This window comes from Magallana gigas, chromosome 9 (assembly GCF_963853765.1).
Source record: "Magallana gigas chromosome 9, xbMagGiga1.1, whole genome shotgun sequence".
Lineage (NCBI taxonomy): Eukaryota > Metazoa > Mollusca > Bivalvia > Ostreida > Ostreidae > Magallana > Magallana gigas.
This window is the reverse complement of record NC_088861.1, coordinates 20,217,116-20,233,467: the sequence shown is the minus strand read 5'-3', so window position 1 is coordinate 20,233,467 and position 16,352 is coordinate 20,217,116. Positions and strand designations below refer to the sequence as shown.

Here is a 16,352-nt window from a genome sequence, read left to right as displayed (position 1 = left end):
CATTAGCCTGCTGTTTAGATGAAATAAAGTGTTAAAGATTCAAAATTACACAATTTTAATTTCAAATCAATATTGCCATGTTAGCTTTGATCATATTACATGTACAACATAGTTCTTTGAAATCTACAATATACCCCAAATTTTAAATCAATTACCGTATGCTGATTGGTATTTTGAAAAATAAAAAAAATTTCTTTCAAGATTTCCTTCTGTTTTAGTTGACACTTCACTACATGTACTTAATTATAAAGATACTGTATGGAATTTCCTAATTTGTTGTTGACATTATAAGGCTGTACAGAGTAACAATGCGTGAACACCTTTAATTTTTCCATATACAACTATACAACTAGTTTTTGACACAAGTACAATTATTTTCAAACTATTTTACATAAATAAGTAACCTCATAATTTTTAACATGCAGGTTGCATCAGCATTACATTGAAGATAAAGATTCATTTGTACCAGTAGAAGATGTAGTAGAAACTTTCCGCAAACATTTTGGCCAACAAAAAGATGTTGCCATACTGATTGGTCGACTTGTTTCAAGTACATTTAAGGGGGTAAAAAAAGAAAGAATACGTCAAAAGGGCAACTGGTCACAAAGACTGCACGTTTACAAGGGAATGGCTACCCGTTCTTGTGTTCTTATTCCTGCAAACTTGCAGAGCATTTCAAAGTACATTCCGGAGGATTTTTTCCTAATACGGAGTTCATCCACCTCAGCTGTCTATGGAAGAGACACCTCGCTGATTTGCAATGGTTTCAAAGTCTTGATGGAGGTGATGATCCATGAGGATGGGTCTATTCAGATATCTGTTGGAAATAAAATAAAAACATTGAAAGACCTTGACAAGATTGATCTGAATTCCCTTAAAGTCAATTCATTTTTTTGCTTGCTTAAATCTTTTCGCTTCTGTGAGGGAGTAGACGCAAAACTGACTTCCAAAGAAAATAAAGAGAACATCATTCTACAAACAAATGCTCACCATAACTGTACTGCATACTCTCCACAGTGCATCAAAGTGTTGCCATTGAATTCTAAAAGGGAAACCATCACATGTCATCACTGTAAAAGTATGCGACACAAGGATTCTGATGAACCAGAACTGCCCATAGAAAAACCACCATTTCCACCTCCTCCTCCTCCGTCTCTTCCTCCACCATCTTCAGCCATCAACAGTATTCTGAACACCCCAACTGAAATAGTGAACTATCTTAAACAGGTGGCACCATATTTAGTAGAGGGACAACTTGCACTAATAAAATCCCAACTAATGAATTCAAGTGTCAGCAGTGTGAAATCTAGGAAATGGGATTTTGACATTATGCAGTTAGCATTATCTATTTGGACAAGAAGTCCCAGGGCTTATGAACAACTATGTTTCAGTAAAAAGTTAATTCTACCATGTGTAAACACATTATCTAAATATAAAAACTCTGTTTACCAAACTCCTGGGGTGAATGACACCATGCTTCAGTGGATGTTTATGCAGGCAAAAAATGATAACATTCCACATGAAGGTTACTATGGAGGCCTAATTTTGGATGAAATGGCCATACAAGAAGACATACAGATAAAACGTCATGGGGGATCTAGCAAATTTGTAGGAATGCCTGATTTGGGAGATGAGGGTAACCAATTGCAGTCCTCTAAATACCAAATGGCAAACCATGTCATTCAATTCATGTTTCATGGCCTGACAGGTTTCCGCTTTCTTGTTGCCCACTATCCCACCACTCAAGCCAATGCGCCACAAATATATACAATGTTTTGGGATGTAGTCCAGGCACTTGAACAATGGGGGTTCCATGTGATTTATACCTCTTTAGATGGCGCATCTAACAACAGATCTTTCATAAATATGCATTTTCCATCACCATCATCTGACATGGCTGGCTTTAATCCATTCTGTGATGCCCATCCAGTAGTCTTCATTGCAGACCCATCACACCTGTTTAAAAAAATCAGGAACAATATTCTGAGCAGTGGTACATGTAAATGGCACACAAGACTTCTAAAGATTGATGGGTGTGTAACAACATGGAAAACATTTATTGATGCCTATGACTGGGATAAAAAGCATGGTCTCTCTATCCATCAAAAACTTACCTCTCAACATCTTCATCCAAACCAGGCTGAGAAGATGAGAAATCACCTTGCTGAGGAATGTCTCAATTCAGATATGCTGCATCTCATGAAACAGTTCAAGGAAAGTTTGTGTGAAAATTCCTCCGCAGCTTCCCTCTGTGATGGGCCCATCAAATTACTGGAGCAGACTAGTCGTTTGATTGCCATATTTCATGATCGACGTCCCATTGCAGACCTGAAGGATGAACGCCTTGAACATCTTTCAAGTGCCCTTCTCTTCTTTCTTCAGTGGGAAAAAGATACTTCAGATGTAAAAAACTTGATGTCACATGAAACACGAGAAGACTTAAAGGTTCTTCTGTATGGATTTCAAAAATTATGTACAATTGTTGTGAATGATATAAATTACATACTTACCCCTGGATTCATCAACAGCGATATTGTGGAAAATATATTTTCTCAGCAAAGGGGGCTCCATCACGGTGCTGGGAGCAATCCAAATTATCAGCAATACTGTACTGCAACAAATAGCATTACCCTTTGCCAGAATTTAGTTTCCAAAAAATCAAATGCTGCAAGAAGGAAATCAAACACCCATGGAGGATCAGCCCTTCCGTTCAAACAGCTGTGCAATAATCTGAACATAAAACAAAACCAATAAAAATCTTAACAAAACTGATAAAATTCATTAAATACATAAATTAATTTGTTGCATTATTTATCTTAATTATTCTTATTTGAAGCTTTGGTAAAATTGAATATTACATAGTTTACCTTACTAAGATTGACAATAACTGAGGACCTCAGAGACTCAACTCAACATCTGGATTTGGCATCTTCTCAGATTTCAAAATAGCATTCCTTAAAATATCACACTGAACTTCCTTCTTGTCAGATTGCTTTAGCTTAGTGTTGTAAAACTTTCCCAAAATTAACAGTTCTTTCTTCTTAAATGTATTTAGTATTCCTGAATTTTCAAGTAAAGCGGCCTTAAGTTTTAAATGATACGCTTCTCTGTTTGAACATGTAGTTTTAAGCAAAGCATCAATGGAAATGTCCGTATTTGTTGTGGAGGTTTGAGCTTTTCCTTTTGTTAAAACCTTTTTTCTAAGCTCCATAGATTTCTTTTGTCCGATATCTTCTAAAAGTTTTTTCCGGTATTCGGAGTCTGTGACTCTCAAGTAGGATTGCACAATGTCTTCAAATAAACAGACTATTGCTGAAGCTCCATCTATCATGTCAGACACTATCAAAGAACAATCATCTGAATCTGAATCTAAAGTAAACATACTGGTCTGCAGTTTAGAAAATAAACTAGTCCATAAACTGAACAATTTTTCGTTCTTAAGTACTGTCGAGTGAATATGCTGCAGCATGTTCTGTCCATGAATCCTAAGTTGATCTTCACTATATAAAGGAATTCGAATTTTCTCTAATTCCAAGAAAAATTCAAATGTATTGTCTGATATGTTTGTAAGGCCACATGACAAATTTTGTTTTCTTTTGACATCAATTATACTGCGAGAATACTTAGAGCATTCAACATCAGCTTGAGAAACAATAGTGGTTTGAAGCAATGAAACTTTAACTTTTGCTTGTTGGTTGTAGATTTGCCCAAAATTTCTCAAGTCATTTCGCACCAAGTTAGTATTATGATACTTCACTTTTGCCACAGCACGACCCCCAACATAACGTATTTTGCCATGTGCAAAGTCAGATATACATATATCACAAGATGTTTTGAGCTGGTCTGACTCTTTAGGTGTCTGTGATGTAATGATGTTCTTTCGAACAGCTGTAGCAATACTTCCACAGAGTAAGTAATTAACATTTCGACTTTGAAAAAGAGATTTGCATAACGCATTGTATTCCGGAGACTGCATAAAGGTATGATAGCTCGAATAAAATGAATTCCAATTTTTCACTGTTTGAGAAGTACTACAATGCTCATTCTTCATTAATTCTATCTTTTGTGACAAAATTTTCACAAAATCCACAAATAGATGGAATTTCCCCTCAATATAATCTATGTCAGCATTCAGTCCCTTCTGTTTGTCTGATAAAGGGTATGGAGCCCTCATTTCATTGAGCAAACGTCTTGTATCCTGTTGATGACCTTGACCATCACTTGTATTTGTGCTTGTGCTCTCAACCTGAAATGTATATATGGAATGCAAATGCCTGACTAAATTATTTTTCCTTGGGGGGGGGGGGGGGGGGGATATGGTATTTAAAATGTCCTGTATCATGCAGTGGTAATTTTAAGTTGCAACAAGTTTCTTTCAATCCCATTCACATTCATATATATCTGTTAATTATTGTTAGTGTCTATTGATTCAAAAAATGTTCAAAATATTAGCATTAATGATTCATGTATAAAATTGATATTGCAGATTCTAAAATGATTTCATGATTTGAAAAGTAATCAAAATTAAAAGCATTGTGCTAACCCTTTCTAGCTCTTCCATCATTTTAATGTCATCTTCATCAAAGTCAGACTCATCAGAATTTTCAGCTACATATATATCACAGGTAGGAAAGAATTCCTCTTCAAATATGTCATCTTCAAACACCTGTAAAAATAATAAAAATTAAATAAGACATATTATAAATTTGACATTATTTCTTTATAGACACATCAATTCAATACTTTAAAAAAAATCTCACGATCTATCATTTAATGTTTATTAAAGCATGAAACATCCTAAAAAAAGAATGATAACATAATTATGTAATAATTAAACAGATATGCACATACTTTTCGGCAGCAAGATAAATCTTCTAAAGCAGGAGCTCCTGACGATGTACAGTAATCATTCACAGCCTGAGGGTGCTGCTTGCTGCATTTGGGATCGTAGTTCTTGATGCAGAGTCCTTCACTGTCTGTTGAACGTCCAACAGCAACACCTATCTGACCTGCCTGGAATATGTTTTTACAGTCAACAATAACACAGGGCAAAGTTAATCCCTGAGATTTATGGACAGTCATGGCAAAAGCCAAACATATTGGATATTGTTTTCTTTCAGCTACTGTAATACATTGAGAAGGGTCATACACACTAAATGTCACTTTGCTTAATTTTATTATTTTGTCTTCAAACTTCACAGTGGGCCCATCATCTTCCAACTTGAAAACAGTGCCAAGTAAACCATTGACTAAAGTGTCAGAAAGGTTCCTAATCAGCATTACTGGAGCACCTTCTTTAAGAAGAAGAACCTTATTTGCATTCATCTTGCGGAGATATTTTTGTTCGCCTTCTTCTTCGGCAACGTAGCTTGTTGATTCTCCTTGCATTTTGTGTAGTTCTGTCATGTTAAAGCAATCCACTTCAAAATTTGTTCCAAAGAGAACACATGGATTGTTTCTTGACAAGGGTCTCTCTAGTGCAAGCATCAGCTGGTTAGTTTGATGACTTGGAACCCCCCGTTCTAATTCATTGATGGCTAAGATCAGGTCTTTGTCACTCTGGCGAATAACAGTTTTGAGTGTAATAATGTGTGGAACAGTCTTTCTCCATGTATCTGAAGCAAATGCGTGATCTCCCGGATCCCTGTAGATGTCATTTGGAACTGGTGGTAATTGGAAAAAATCACCAACACAGACAACCTATTATAGTTAAAAAATTCATTCAATTGTGAAGCTTCAAATGTTGTGTCTCCAATGGGAAGAAATAGTGAAAAATTCTACTGACCCAGGAGTAATTCTCATCTATAGTAGCATTTCTCGCCAGTGCATTGAAACTGCATTAATCAGCACATGAAATTACATTGTGGCGAGAAATGGAACTTTGTGAGAATTGGTCTTAGGCCAGTAATATGTGGTACATGTAAATGTTTTTACAACCTTATTAAATTTCAGGCCTTTGGGAAGCTGTTTAAGATTTTTAACTCAAAATTAAGATGAGCTAAAATGCTATCGAGGTGTAATTGAAATTAGGATATAAGAATTCTACAGTCTAATATTTTTTGGACAAATGTGCCCTCCCAGCTCCCGTAGGCCTGCATGTTTAAAAGATTTCCATACTAACCTGCAATCCACCAAAATAAAGACTGGGATCTTTAACTGATCTACAGATAAACTCAAGCTGAAAAAAAAAGATGCATAATCTTATAGGTATTTTTTTTTTTTTTGGTAGCTTGAAAAATGCACTAAATAATAAAAGATACAACAAAATAAACCATATTAACAAAATAGTTTGGTGGGCTTGAGCTCAAAATATCAGTATTAGAATCTTGCCTCAAGTAATCTAAACACAAACCGTATTTTGATGTGAAACAGTTAAGTACTGTAACTGGGCTTTCCTTAGGTATCAATTAGTCAATCATGTTTTGTTTATTCACATGATTTCAGAAATTATAACAATTATCGATATTACCGGAAATGAGGCTGTGTAAAATTAAAATCAAAAGGAACCTAGACTATCCCGTTCAAGCACAGGCACGTACCCGACGTTAAATATTTTTCTCATAATAAAAAAATACCCTGTATCTAATAATACATACATACAGTGCACAGGCACCTGACGTTATACATTTTTCTCATAATAAAAATAAATACCCTATATCTAATACATGTAATACACGTGTATTATTAGATATAGGGTATTTATTTTTATTATGAGAAAAATGTGTAACGTCAGGTGCCTGTGATACAGTGTATTATTAGAAACACATAGGCGGATCCAGAGGGGGGGTTCCGGGGGTCGGAACCCCCCCTTTCTCTGAGACACATGTTTTTTTTGAAAACTTGTAATGCCTATTTAAAGGCAATTTTTCCCATTTATACCATAAATACTTTAATTATTTCAAATAAATGCTTTTAAAATTGCTCATCTAAAGAATTTCTTATGCGGGTTATGCTATTTTTCTGGAATGCTAGCTGCCTTAATACCTGAATCACAAACGAAGCCTTCCCAACCCCCCCAACCCCCCATGAATCGGAAATTACGTTACAAAAATACCGTGTAAGGGGTTTATATGTAAACCATTATGTAAATGCACAACTTTTCACAACTTTCTTGAATATGATCGCATCTGTACTAGTGCCGGGTGATGTTGCGCACCCATTACAGAGGTCACATCAAGTTCCCTGGGACGACTATTGCTTGTACCATTGTATTACACATGTACAATCTATTCAGCACATTAAGTATCCCCATTTTTTGTCATATCCTATCATTTAGACCTTTATTTAAGAAGGCAATCAATAGAAATCAAAATCGATAAATAGTTTAGAATTTAAACATCAAAGACATAAAAAAATTACCAAAAAATTTATATTTATAATAGCTTGTCGTAATAAGTCTGAATCATTTTTTGTTTTGTTTTTAGTGTTTCTTTCTATTAAGCATAAACGTACGTTCTCATTGCTGGAGACTTGTTTTTTTTTCTAAGGCTAGAAATTGTGCAAATCGTCCTTACCTAACCCAAAACGCTTAATAAATGCAGTGCACTCTGATATTAAGATAGGTATGAAATACATGTAGATATTGACGAGATAACTGTTAATTAAATTTACGCATGGAAAACGTTCAAAAGGCCTTGTTTGTTGAAAAATAATGAATTTTGCACGTATTGATTATCATTAATTGGAACCCCCCCTTTTCCAAATTGCTGGATCCGCCTCTGAAACATGGTATTTATTTTTATTATGAGAAAATTATAAAACGTCAGTTGCCTGTGGTTTTCTATTATGTGCATTTTGAAAATGATAAATAATTTGTTTACATTATGCAATAGAGGGTTGGGCCCTTGATTAAATTAGCGGTCCTACTAAACAGAGAACTCTAAAGAACTCTAGAGAATCCTAGAGAACTCTGGGATTTTTTCATTTAAAAGGGCTAATAAATGCTTTATTATGCACGTATCTGTTCAGTAACATGTTATACTACATACATAAACTCATTAAAGTTGATTTTAAACTAATTAAAGACAAATTCCCGAAGGAAATCTAGTCGGCGTGATCGTCAAACTCCGATCCCGATCTAATTTCATTTAGACATTGTTTCTATATATACAGGTTACCTCAAGCCATTGGTATAATAATGCACGTAAAAACACAACATAATATATATTGAGCTATCACATTTCAATGATCATATTCTGTTGTTATAGATATAACCACTTACGTACATTATTATCATTGTAAAGAAAAAATGTATCTTGCTTTTAACTGTTAACGAATGACTCTTAAATTTCATTTGATCATTAAAAATGTATTCCTAAAGCAGATTGTAAATAATTAAAACAGAAATATAGAATTTGACCACAATCGTGAACATGCCCCTGTTAATTTCTTCTGTAAGGAAAAGGCAATTTATGCATTATTTTTAAACCCTTTATATCACTTAATTAATATTTACAATTTCTAGTGTCATAGTGGATCTCGGATATTTTTTCGATTGTCCATTTATAAATGCATATTCATGGAGAAGAGTTGTTTTATTACACTCAGTCGTAAAACTATCAAGATTTGAAGTTGGCGACAAGCAAAAAGTCAGTATCTTAATTAAAATCATAACAAATCACAAACGGAGAATAAAGACACTAACGCTACAAATTATAAAATATAATTGACCTTAAATAAAATCCATAATAAGAATTATATTAAATGTTGAAAGAATTTAAAAAAGAGTAAACTGCTCGGGATCGAGATCCTTTGAATAATTTAGCCTCCCCCAACTTGATGTTTTGCGTGAAATAATTAATATTTACTTAAATCCAAATATTTTAAATATATATTTCGACTAAAATACAACTTTTTTTATCATATAAAATGCAAAAATGGGTTCTAAATACTTTAAATATGAGAAAATCCCCAGAGTTCTCTAAAGTTCTCTAGAGTTCTCTGTTTAGTAGTACCCATGTTGTTTCTTATATATGCTGTTTGGTTGATATATTCATTCTCTAGTTACACCATGATATATACTAACATCCGCTAACAGAATGCACTTATGAATTTTTGCAACATCTGTATATAGCTTTAAGAAAATCACACGCACCTGCTCAAAAACTTTCCGACTGATCATGCTGATTTCATCGATAATCAAAACGTTACACGTTTTAATTCTGTTTCGAGTTTCTTCACTTATAATACGCAAAAGATGCTGGTTTTCAAATCTCCCATCCATTAGTCCAGCCCAATGGAGAATAGTTGTGGCTGCCGTGAACTGTCGGGCTGCAAGTCCCGTGCTTGCAGTAACAGAAACGTTTTTGTTATTAAGTTTCTTGAGCGTTTCTTTTATAAGATATGATTTCCCAGTCCCTGCTTGCCCCAAAACGACACAACTGTGTCCACTTTTGATAAATTCTAAGGCCTGTGATTGTTCGTAGTTCAACATGGCTGTTTTTCCCGCAATACTTCAACGTCACGCAAGTGTATCTGTTAACCAATCAGATTTAAGAAGGGAATCCCCATTTACATACAGATGTCAACTTCCGTCCACCCTTTAGCCTTTTGTCGCAAATCAGCAGCAGTAGATGCAGAATGAGGAGATATTTTTATTAATAAACGATGTTATGGGCCGTTTTGGTTGAATCAGCAGTAAGCTAATAAATCGAGTGACCGATCGGACGGCGGAGATGATCGCAGAAAAATGTTACCGCTGAGTTATAAGCGAAAATTCACGGCGATGTGACAGTTTTAAAAAAATCCAAGATGGCGGGGATGGGTACCTTGTGTATTATTAGGTAAGGGGTGTATTATTTTTATTATGAGAAAAATATATGACGTCAGGTGCCTGTGATATGTACGATGTAAAACGTTGATTTGTTAAGTAAACAAACCTGTTTGTTTTTTAATAGACAATGCGTAAGTTTTCCAGAACAAAGACCATTCTTCCAGATTATACATTTAAATAAGGTAGAACTGTGCGTCTTTAGTTACATCGATTATGCGATATCGCCTAACGGCGACACAAAAAGGAATTCTATCTCATTTAATGCTGTTTTGTGTGACATAAACAATGAAAAAACTTAAATGACTGACTCAGAGATTTAGGCTCTTTTAATGTTTTGCACACATTATTTCAAAATAACGCTTTACAGACAAGATAATGCAGACCAATAGACATCATAAAAAAATTTGTGAGCAGTCGGGATTGGTTTGAGAGCATCCAACCAATAGTTAACTTTAAGATTATAGCATTTAACTTTCTGTGTGTAGTGATATCATAGGCAAACTTTACGTATCCAAGTAATGAGTCCGAATTACACCGATGTTTGATTCAGGAGCAGTCATGTTCTGAATGCTACATGTATGTCGATATTACATCTACATCTTAAAACATCATTATGATATCAGTTAGATAAACTTATTTATCTACGGGTTTTTAAGCATAAATCCACTTCACAAATTCAAGCAAATTAAATTATTTTGGTAGATAAGATAAGATAGTTGCATGTACAGCCGCTATAGCAATATCAACTCAAAAATATGCATTTGAGTACTAGGCATTTTTTCATTAATTTTTTTTTAATAAAAAAAAAACAGTGTCACAGGTTTGTTAAAGAAATAACTAGGTCTGTATTCGTACTTATGCTTTTATATAATATAAGAGATACAGCGACATAAGAAAATCACGGGCTGCACGAACTAAATAATGATGATGTCAGGCTCAAATCCCCATACATGTAGAAGACAAATTGGCTGTTTCTTTTAGCTAGCGCTCTGATCAATTTGTTAAAAGACTATTGTAATTAACATATAAATATTTAAACAATTAAATGGATTTTTTTATGATTCATTATTTTGAATGATATCAAATACTACACGTCGGCCACGAGTTTCAGGTGTGTAATCGAAGGGTTTATGTACCAGGTACATGTGTGACGGTGCCTATTTACGAGCGGTGTTCAACTTTAATGCGATCATCTATGTGTCAGAAGTGTAAAACTATTAAATCCATTTGCGATTGCAAAACATGATTTATCTGATAAATATAGTTTCACGATTGTGAAACTATGATTAGCAACTCCTATTGTACGGACAACTGTTGTACAACTTTTAAGACAGCTTTTTAAGTTAGGAAGTTGTTGCATAGCAGATCAGTTGTACATATATCAGAGATGTGAATATTATTTTGATTTTGATTTTTAATAATTTATGAAAAAATTACCGGCTCATGAACTTAGTTATTTTTTGTAAATAAAATTGGATAGTACCCCATTTTTCTGGATAGGTAGTGTTTATCGATTCAAGGTTGACAAATGAATTATGGATTATAATTACTATTCACACAAAATAAAACCCCGGATTGTTGTCACATTGACAGCTTTTCTCTTGTCAAAAAATATATCATGCAAAATATTATTTTAAAGTGGCTCACTACACCGTGAAATATTTTCTCAAATCAGCAGAAAATTACTTGATTGTGATAGATGTCATAATGGATAAGAAGTATTTAAGTCTAATAGGCAAAAAAATGTGCAATTTTGGATGAGAAATTACATTTTCAAAAATTTAAAGCTGACATGAATTCATAAATACGCATTATTTTCCTTTTATCCCAGACTACCGCCATATTAGTTGTCGGTTTCTATTGTTCTACTCATCGCTACACACTCCCTATATAAGGCCGAGAGCACTATTCACCGCATTCAGAAATTTCTTACACCCGAACACGTTACCTTGGACGAAAAGACATGATGGAGAAACGCGTTTTGAACAAAAATAATATGACAACCACTGCACCTGCAAGATATATCCAATAAACGACGAAACAAGAGAGACTGAAATCCAGGCGCAGATACTTCCAAAATTCCTTGATAATAAAATACCGTTTTCCTGTGTGTGTTATAATATCGCACATGCGCAAACCACACACTGTGGCAGATCGAGCAATGTCAATTATCGCATGGATTTTAGAAACAGTTTTTGTAGGAACGGATGGAAACGATGTTACGTTGTTATTTTTTTGGATTAACTATTGATTATCTACTGTCTTGGATGTAGTGCCGCCGGGGTTTTCATGAAGATGCAGACGTTATGCACTCTGTATGAACGAAACACGTGTTCAATATGCATGCGAAGTAAGACAGCACTGTCTGTGCAAAATAATACGGGTACCTCGGAAATCCTTTCAAAGAATGAATATATTTTGTATTTCATTGCAATTGATTGTTGTTTTCTTTTTTCTTTATTACAACATTTCACTACATTGTGTAGTTCATGAATTTAGAAGTCCGTGCAACCTGAATGCCTCGATCGGAAAGCAACCGACCGTAACTTTCTCAACCGGTATATATACCCCAGTGGCAGTAGAGGAGCGATCGAAACTAATATGGCGACCAAATGCTTTTATGAATTCATGTCAGCTTTAATTCATTTAACAAGAACAAAAGCTCCATGCAGATTCGAACTCATGATCTGCGGTTCAGAAGCCCAATACTTTAACCACTGAGCTACGACGATATACAACCCCATCGAACGATATAAACATTTAAATCGCCATCTTGTGACGTAGTCTCTTAAAAAGTACAAGTGTAGGGGCAGTGAGGTACCTTAATGTCATGAGCAAATCTATATCTAAGAGAAATAAAACGTTGCCTTGACACTTCTGTCTGGGCATTTAGATATAAACAAGACGATTTAAATTGTCTTATTTGCTTTTACAATGTAGTATAACAAAAATACAAAAATAACCCATGTAGTTATTTTTAATGCATTTAACGGTTCATAAAACGCAGTTTTGTGTATAGCAAGTCAAGAGGATGAGATGCTAAAGCTATGTTTTAATGGAAAAAACAAGAACAACAACAAAACAAATGATAACAATTGCCTTCTTTTCTTTTGCAGATCATGAAAAAAATAACTTACCGAACAAGCGATGTGCAGTATCAAAAAGAAGAACCACACGCGCTTTCTTAAAGTTTTGCTAGTTATTTTGTTTTGCGTAATAAAAGTGTGTGTAAGTAATGATTGAATAATTGATAAGCAACCATCAATATTTCTTGCAAATTTATTCTTGTCAAAATATAGTTGCAGGTGATTTATAATACAAGATGCGCTGTAGCCACTTGAGCTTATATATATTTCTTGAATTTAAGAAATATCATAGGAATAATGTAAAAATAACTGAATATTTTAATACAGACTTCGTGTATGTATGACGATTTTTTTTAGATTTGTGCAAAAAGTTGCGCCCAATCGTTGATGACAAAGCAATATGTGTCGTCCTGTCCTCAAACTAAGACCGCCTGGGATGAAGCAGCTGCAAGAAAAAACTGTTCTGCCGTGAAGCAAAGCTGTACATCGCCAGATAACTTTGTTTATCACTGTCTAGCGAACTCGTACCAGAACAAACTAATTGAAGTTTGCGGTGTAAGAACACCCATCACTTTTCGTAAGAGTTTTTTTATGTATTTTTTATCGATCATCTGTGTGTATCGGATGAAGTTAGTATTTCTTTGGAGTTTTCAAAGCTACATGTACACATATGAATAATTGATGCAATTATAGGAAAATCAAATATTACAGCATTATATATGATATCATAAAAAGCTGCAGGCTTAAGTTTAAACAGTCTGAATGACATGTAACTCCATTAATTTTAAATGTGTACATTGTTTTGAGTGGCTTTGTTTTTTTATGCAGTTGGGAGAATATAACGTTAATAAAAACATTTCCATTTTTTTGTCCAATCAAGTTATGCTCTTAACTAATCATGAGAAAAGTCGTCATTTTTTCATCAATCGCCACCCTATAAATTGACATTTACAATTTAAAATTAAAACCTGAATTGATTTGCAATTAAATGAAATATATGTTTTTTGAGTGGGGGTTCTTCTATGACAAAGAACTAGTAAATGTCTGATTTTTTAATCTCAATGTAATTGATATCGATTTTGATGGACATTTATGCAAGAAATACCATCAAAATATCTACCTGTAGAGTAAAGAAATCTAAAATCTGCCGTTTTAAAGAACAATTTAAATGACGGTTTTTGTTAGAACGTATTAATTCAACGCCTTTGAAGAATCCTTTGATTTATGATTTTATTCAGGAGCATTCTGTTTTAACCATTTAAACGATCTTCAAAAGACTAAGTTAGAAATACATAGAAACGCATGTGATATAAACTGAAAGTAAATGTTTGGATAAAATACAATTATGTGATTTCATTTTTGATTTAGCTGTGTGTGCTGAGTACAATGAAGGAGGTAATCTGGTCCAGGAAAATCACTTCACGGACTGTAGTGGCTACAATCCTCCGTGCCCCAATCGCTATCCATCCACGGACGCTTTTAAGTGTAGGTAGTCGTCCGATAAACGTCATAACGGCATAACTATTAATTATATAGGGCAAAAAGGAAAAAAATTGAGCTATGCTCATCGCTTTGCATGCCATTATGGCATACAATTTTATGAAGAAATAAGTGAGATAAAACAATAGTATATTGATCATAGATCAGTTTAACTTTTGGTTAAAGGAAACATTTTATCCGAATGTCCTCTGTTTTGCAAAAAAGGTTATTTTGATATGATTCGATTTGATTTGATTCATTAAAATTATAAAAGCAACAAAGATCATGTTAATGTTATTTCAATTTATAGAATAACTTCAACTTTACAAAAATCTGAATTTGGAAACTCAGACCATGAGTAAACAACATCCTTAAATTGAAGTTGCTGTCTTTTATACAGATCCTGGTTGCTACATAATAACTCAAGAGGTCACCACAGAAACAACAATATCGAAAACAACAACAACAACAGCAACAACAAACATAAATCAATCAACAAAAGCTGTCATGACTACCGAAAAGTCAGAACAAGACCATACTATGAGTTTGCATACAGACAGTCCAATGCCTCCTTTTGACATGTACTTGCCATACTCACAACTGTTTTTGTCGTAAGTATTTAGGTTTTTATTTAATTCGATACGAGTACACAGTAAATAAAACCATGCCAAACAACTCGGATATTTAAACAAAATGGTAATACATGTATATTTTGTGCTTCTCAGGGGCATTGTTGCTGCAGGAATAGTTATCCCATGTATGTCGATCGTCTCTGTAGTGTTAATTTGTTCACGACGAAACCTGAAACCAGGTGGTGACGTCACAGAAACACAACCAGGTATGTGTCCTCTGCATTCAGCAATTAATTAATGAATGTGGAAAACTTAAACTTAATGAAATGAAAATGAAATCCACGGAAAAAGTTTCCGTGTGTAACAATGTGCCGGATAATTATGACATTGTCAAGGTGGCGTTTAAGGTGCGGGTTTCCATCTGATATGTCAACCGTGGAATCTATATATATATATGTGTCATTGCTGAAAGAGTTAATAAACACTTTTGTTAATTATATATTTGGTCTGACAGGTGAGATGGTTACCTTTGAAAATTAGATTCCAACTGAAAAAATTATTTTCCTGTAAGATAAACAATTTCCTTTAGAATTGTCTAATTAGATATAGAACTACCAATAGGAATTTTGAATTTCGAAAGGTTTAACAAAATTCTGTACATTTATCAAGATGTCGATTTTAGCGTATAGCAAGTTTTAAAATGTTCTTACAAACAATTGAATGCATGCGTGTACAAAATCTTTAAAAAAAAATCTTCTTTTGATTTAACTTTGCTACAAAATATTTTATAAGTAGTGATTGTGTTTCCCTTTTGATATATTGGTTTTAGCATTCAATACTCCCGAAATTTTTTACGTTAAGGGCATAGTCATAACTTAATGAGATAAAGAATTGAATTAAAACTCCATTTTTGTTAAAAATTAACACAAACCATTGTTAAGCAATCACATTTTGAATATCAAAATAGTATTTTTACGATTAAACCAATAATCAGTTGGATCTCTTATTCGCCTATGTTCCCACCTTGTTTTGTTTTCCAGAAGAAATGCTCAGAATGGTATAAAAGGTATTTTCCTTGCAAATGGAAATTTAGGTTGAATTTTTGCTCTTTGCATGGATTTTGTGGTTTGTTGGTGTAGTGAAATTCATTCCTCTCGCTATAGCAGTACACGTGTTTAATTCCACTCTACACATGTTCATCAATCGATACAAAAACACGGAATGACCACAGCATGCATAGAATAGTATGAGTAGAATCTTACCAACACTTTAACCGTGGAATCTATCTTTAGGATATAATTAACTTCCACTTGTGTACAGTTTGTGCATGGGTTCTGAGATACCCTCCAGGGGCCCGTTTCACAAAGATTTCCTAAGATGTTTCCTAAGATATATAGAACTTAGGAAGTTCCTAAGATTTGTCATAGCTGTTTCACAAAACGT

At 34.0% G+C, this 16,352-nt stretch overlaps 3 protein-coding genes across 9 annotated transcripts in view; 2 read left to right on the top strand and 1 right to left on the bottom strand.

Annotated features, from left to right (window-relative positions):
• The window catches only part of LOC117692189 (uncharacterized), a 34,854-nt gene that overhangs the window by 3,581 nt on the left and 14,921 nt on the right, over window positions 1-16,352 (top strand). For 3 of the 7 annotated variants that reach the window (XR_010709115.1, XR_010709114.1, XM_066070762.1), the window contains exons 2-7: window positions 12,889-13,000; window positions 13,216-13,435; window positions 14,227-14,343; window positions 14,738-14,948; window positions 15,063-15,175; window positions 15,950-16,002. Coding sequence is in view for 5 of the 7 variants with exons in the window: in XM_066070762.1 (XP_065926834.1) it covers window positions 12,920-13,000; window positions 13,216-13,435; window positions 14,227-14,343; window positions 14,738-14,948; window positions 15,063-15,175; window positions 15,950-15,972 (765 nt within the window). In the remaining 2 variants the exon portion in view is untranslated. The remainder of the gene's footprint in view (window positions 1-12,888; window positions 13,001-13,215; window positions 13,436-14,226; window positions 14,344-14,737; window positions 14,949-15,062; window positions 15,176-15,949; window positions 16,003-16,352) is intronic. The other 4 variants (XM_066070761.1, XM_066070763.1, XM_066070759.1 and 1 more) reach the window with 4 other exon arrangements.
• Window positions 628-2,874, top strand: LOC136271476 (uncharacterized). The gene has a single exon (XM_066071551.1). It carries the CDS (start codon window positions 628-630, stop codon window positions 2,752-2,754), a length of 2,127 nt encoding a protein of 708 aa, XP_065927623.1. The 3' UTR covers window positions 2,755-2,874.
• LOC117682572 (uncharacterized) lies at window positions 2,511-9,788 on the bottom strand. Its single transcript, XM_066071550.1, has 6 exons — window positions 9,095-9,788; window positions 6,122-6,178; window positions 4,852-5,700; window positions 4,544-4,666; window positions 2,868-4,246; window positions 2,511-2,730 (listed from the first exon to the last, which is right to left on the bottom strand). The coding sequence occupies exons 1-5, from the start codon at window positions 9,431-9,433 to the stop codon at window positions 2,897-2,899; spliced, it is 2,718 nt and encodes a 905-aa protein (XP_065927622.1). The 5' UTR covers window positions 9,434-9,788; the 3' UTR covers window positions 2,511-2,730; window positions 2,868-2,896.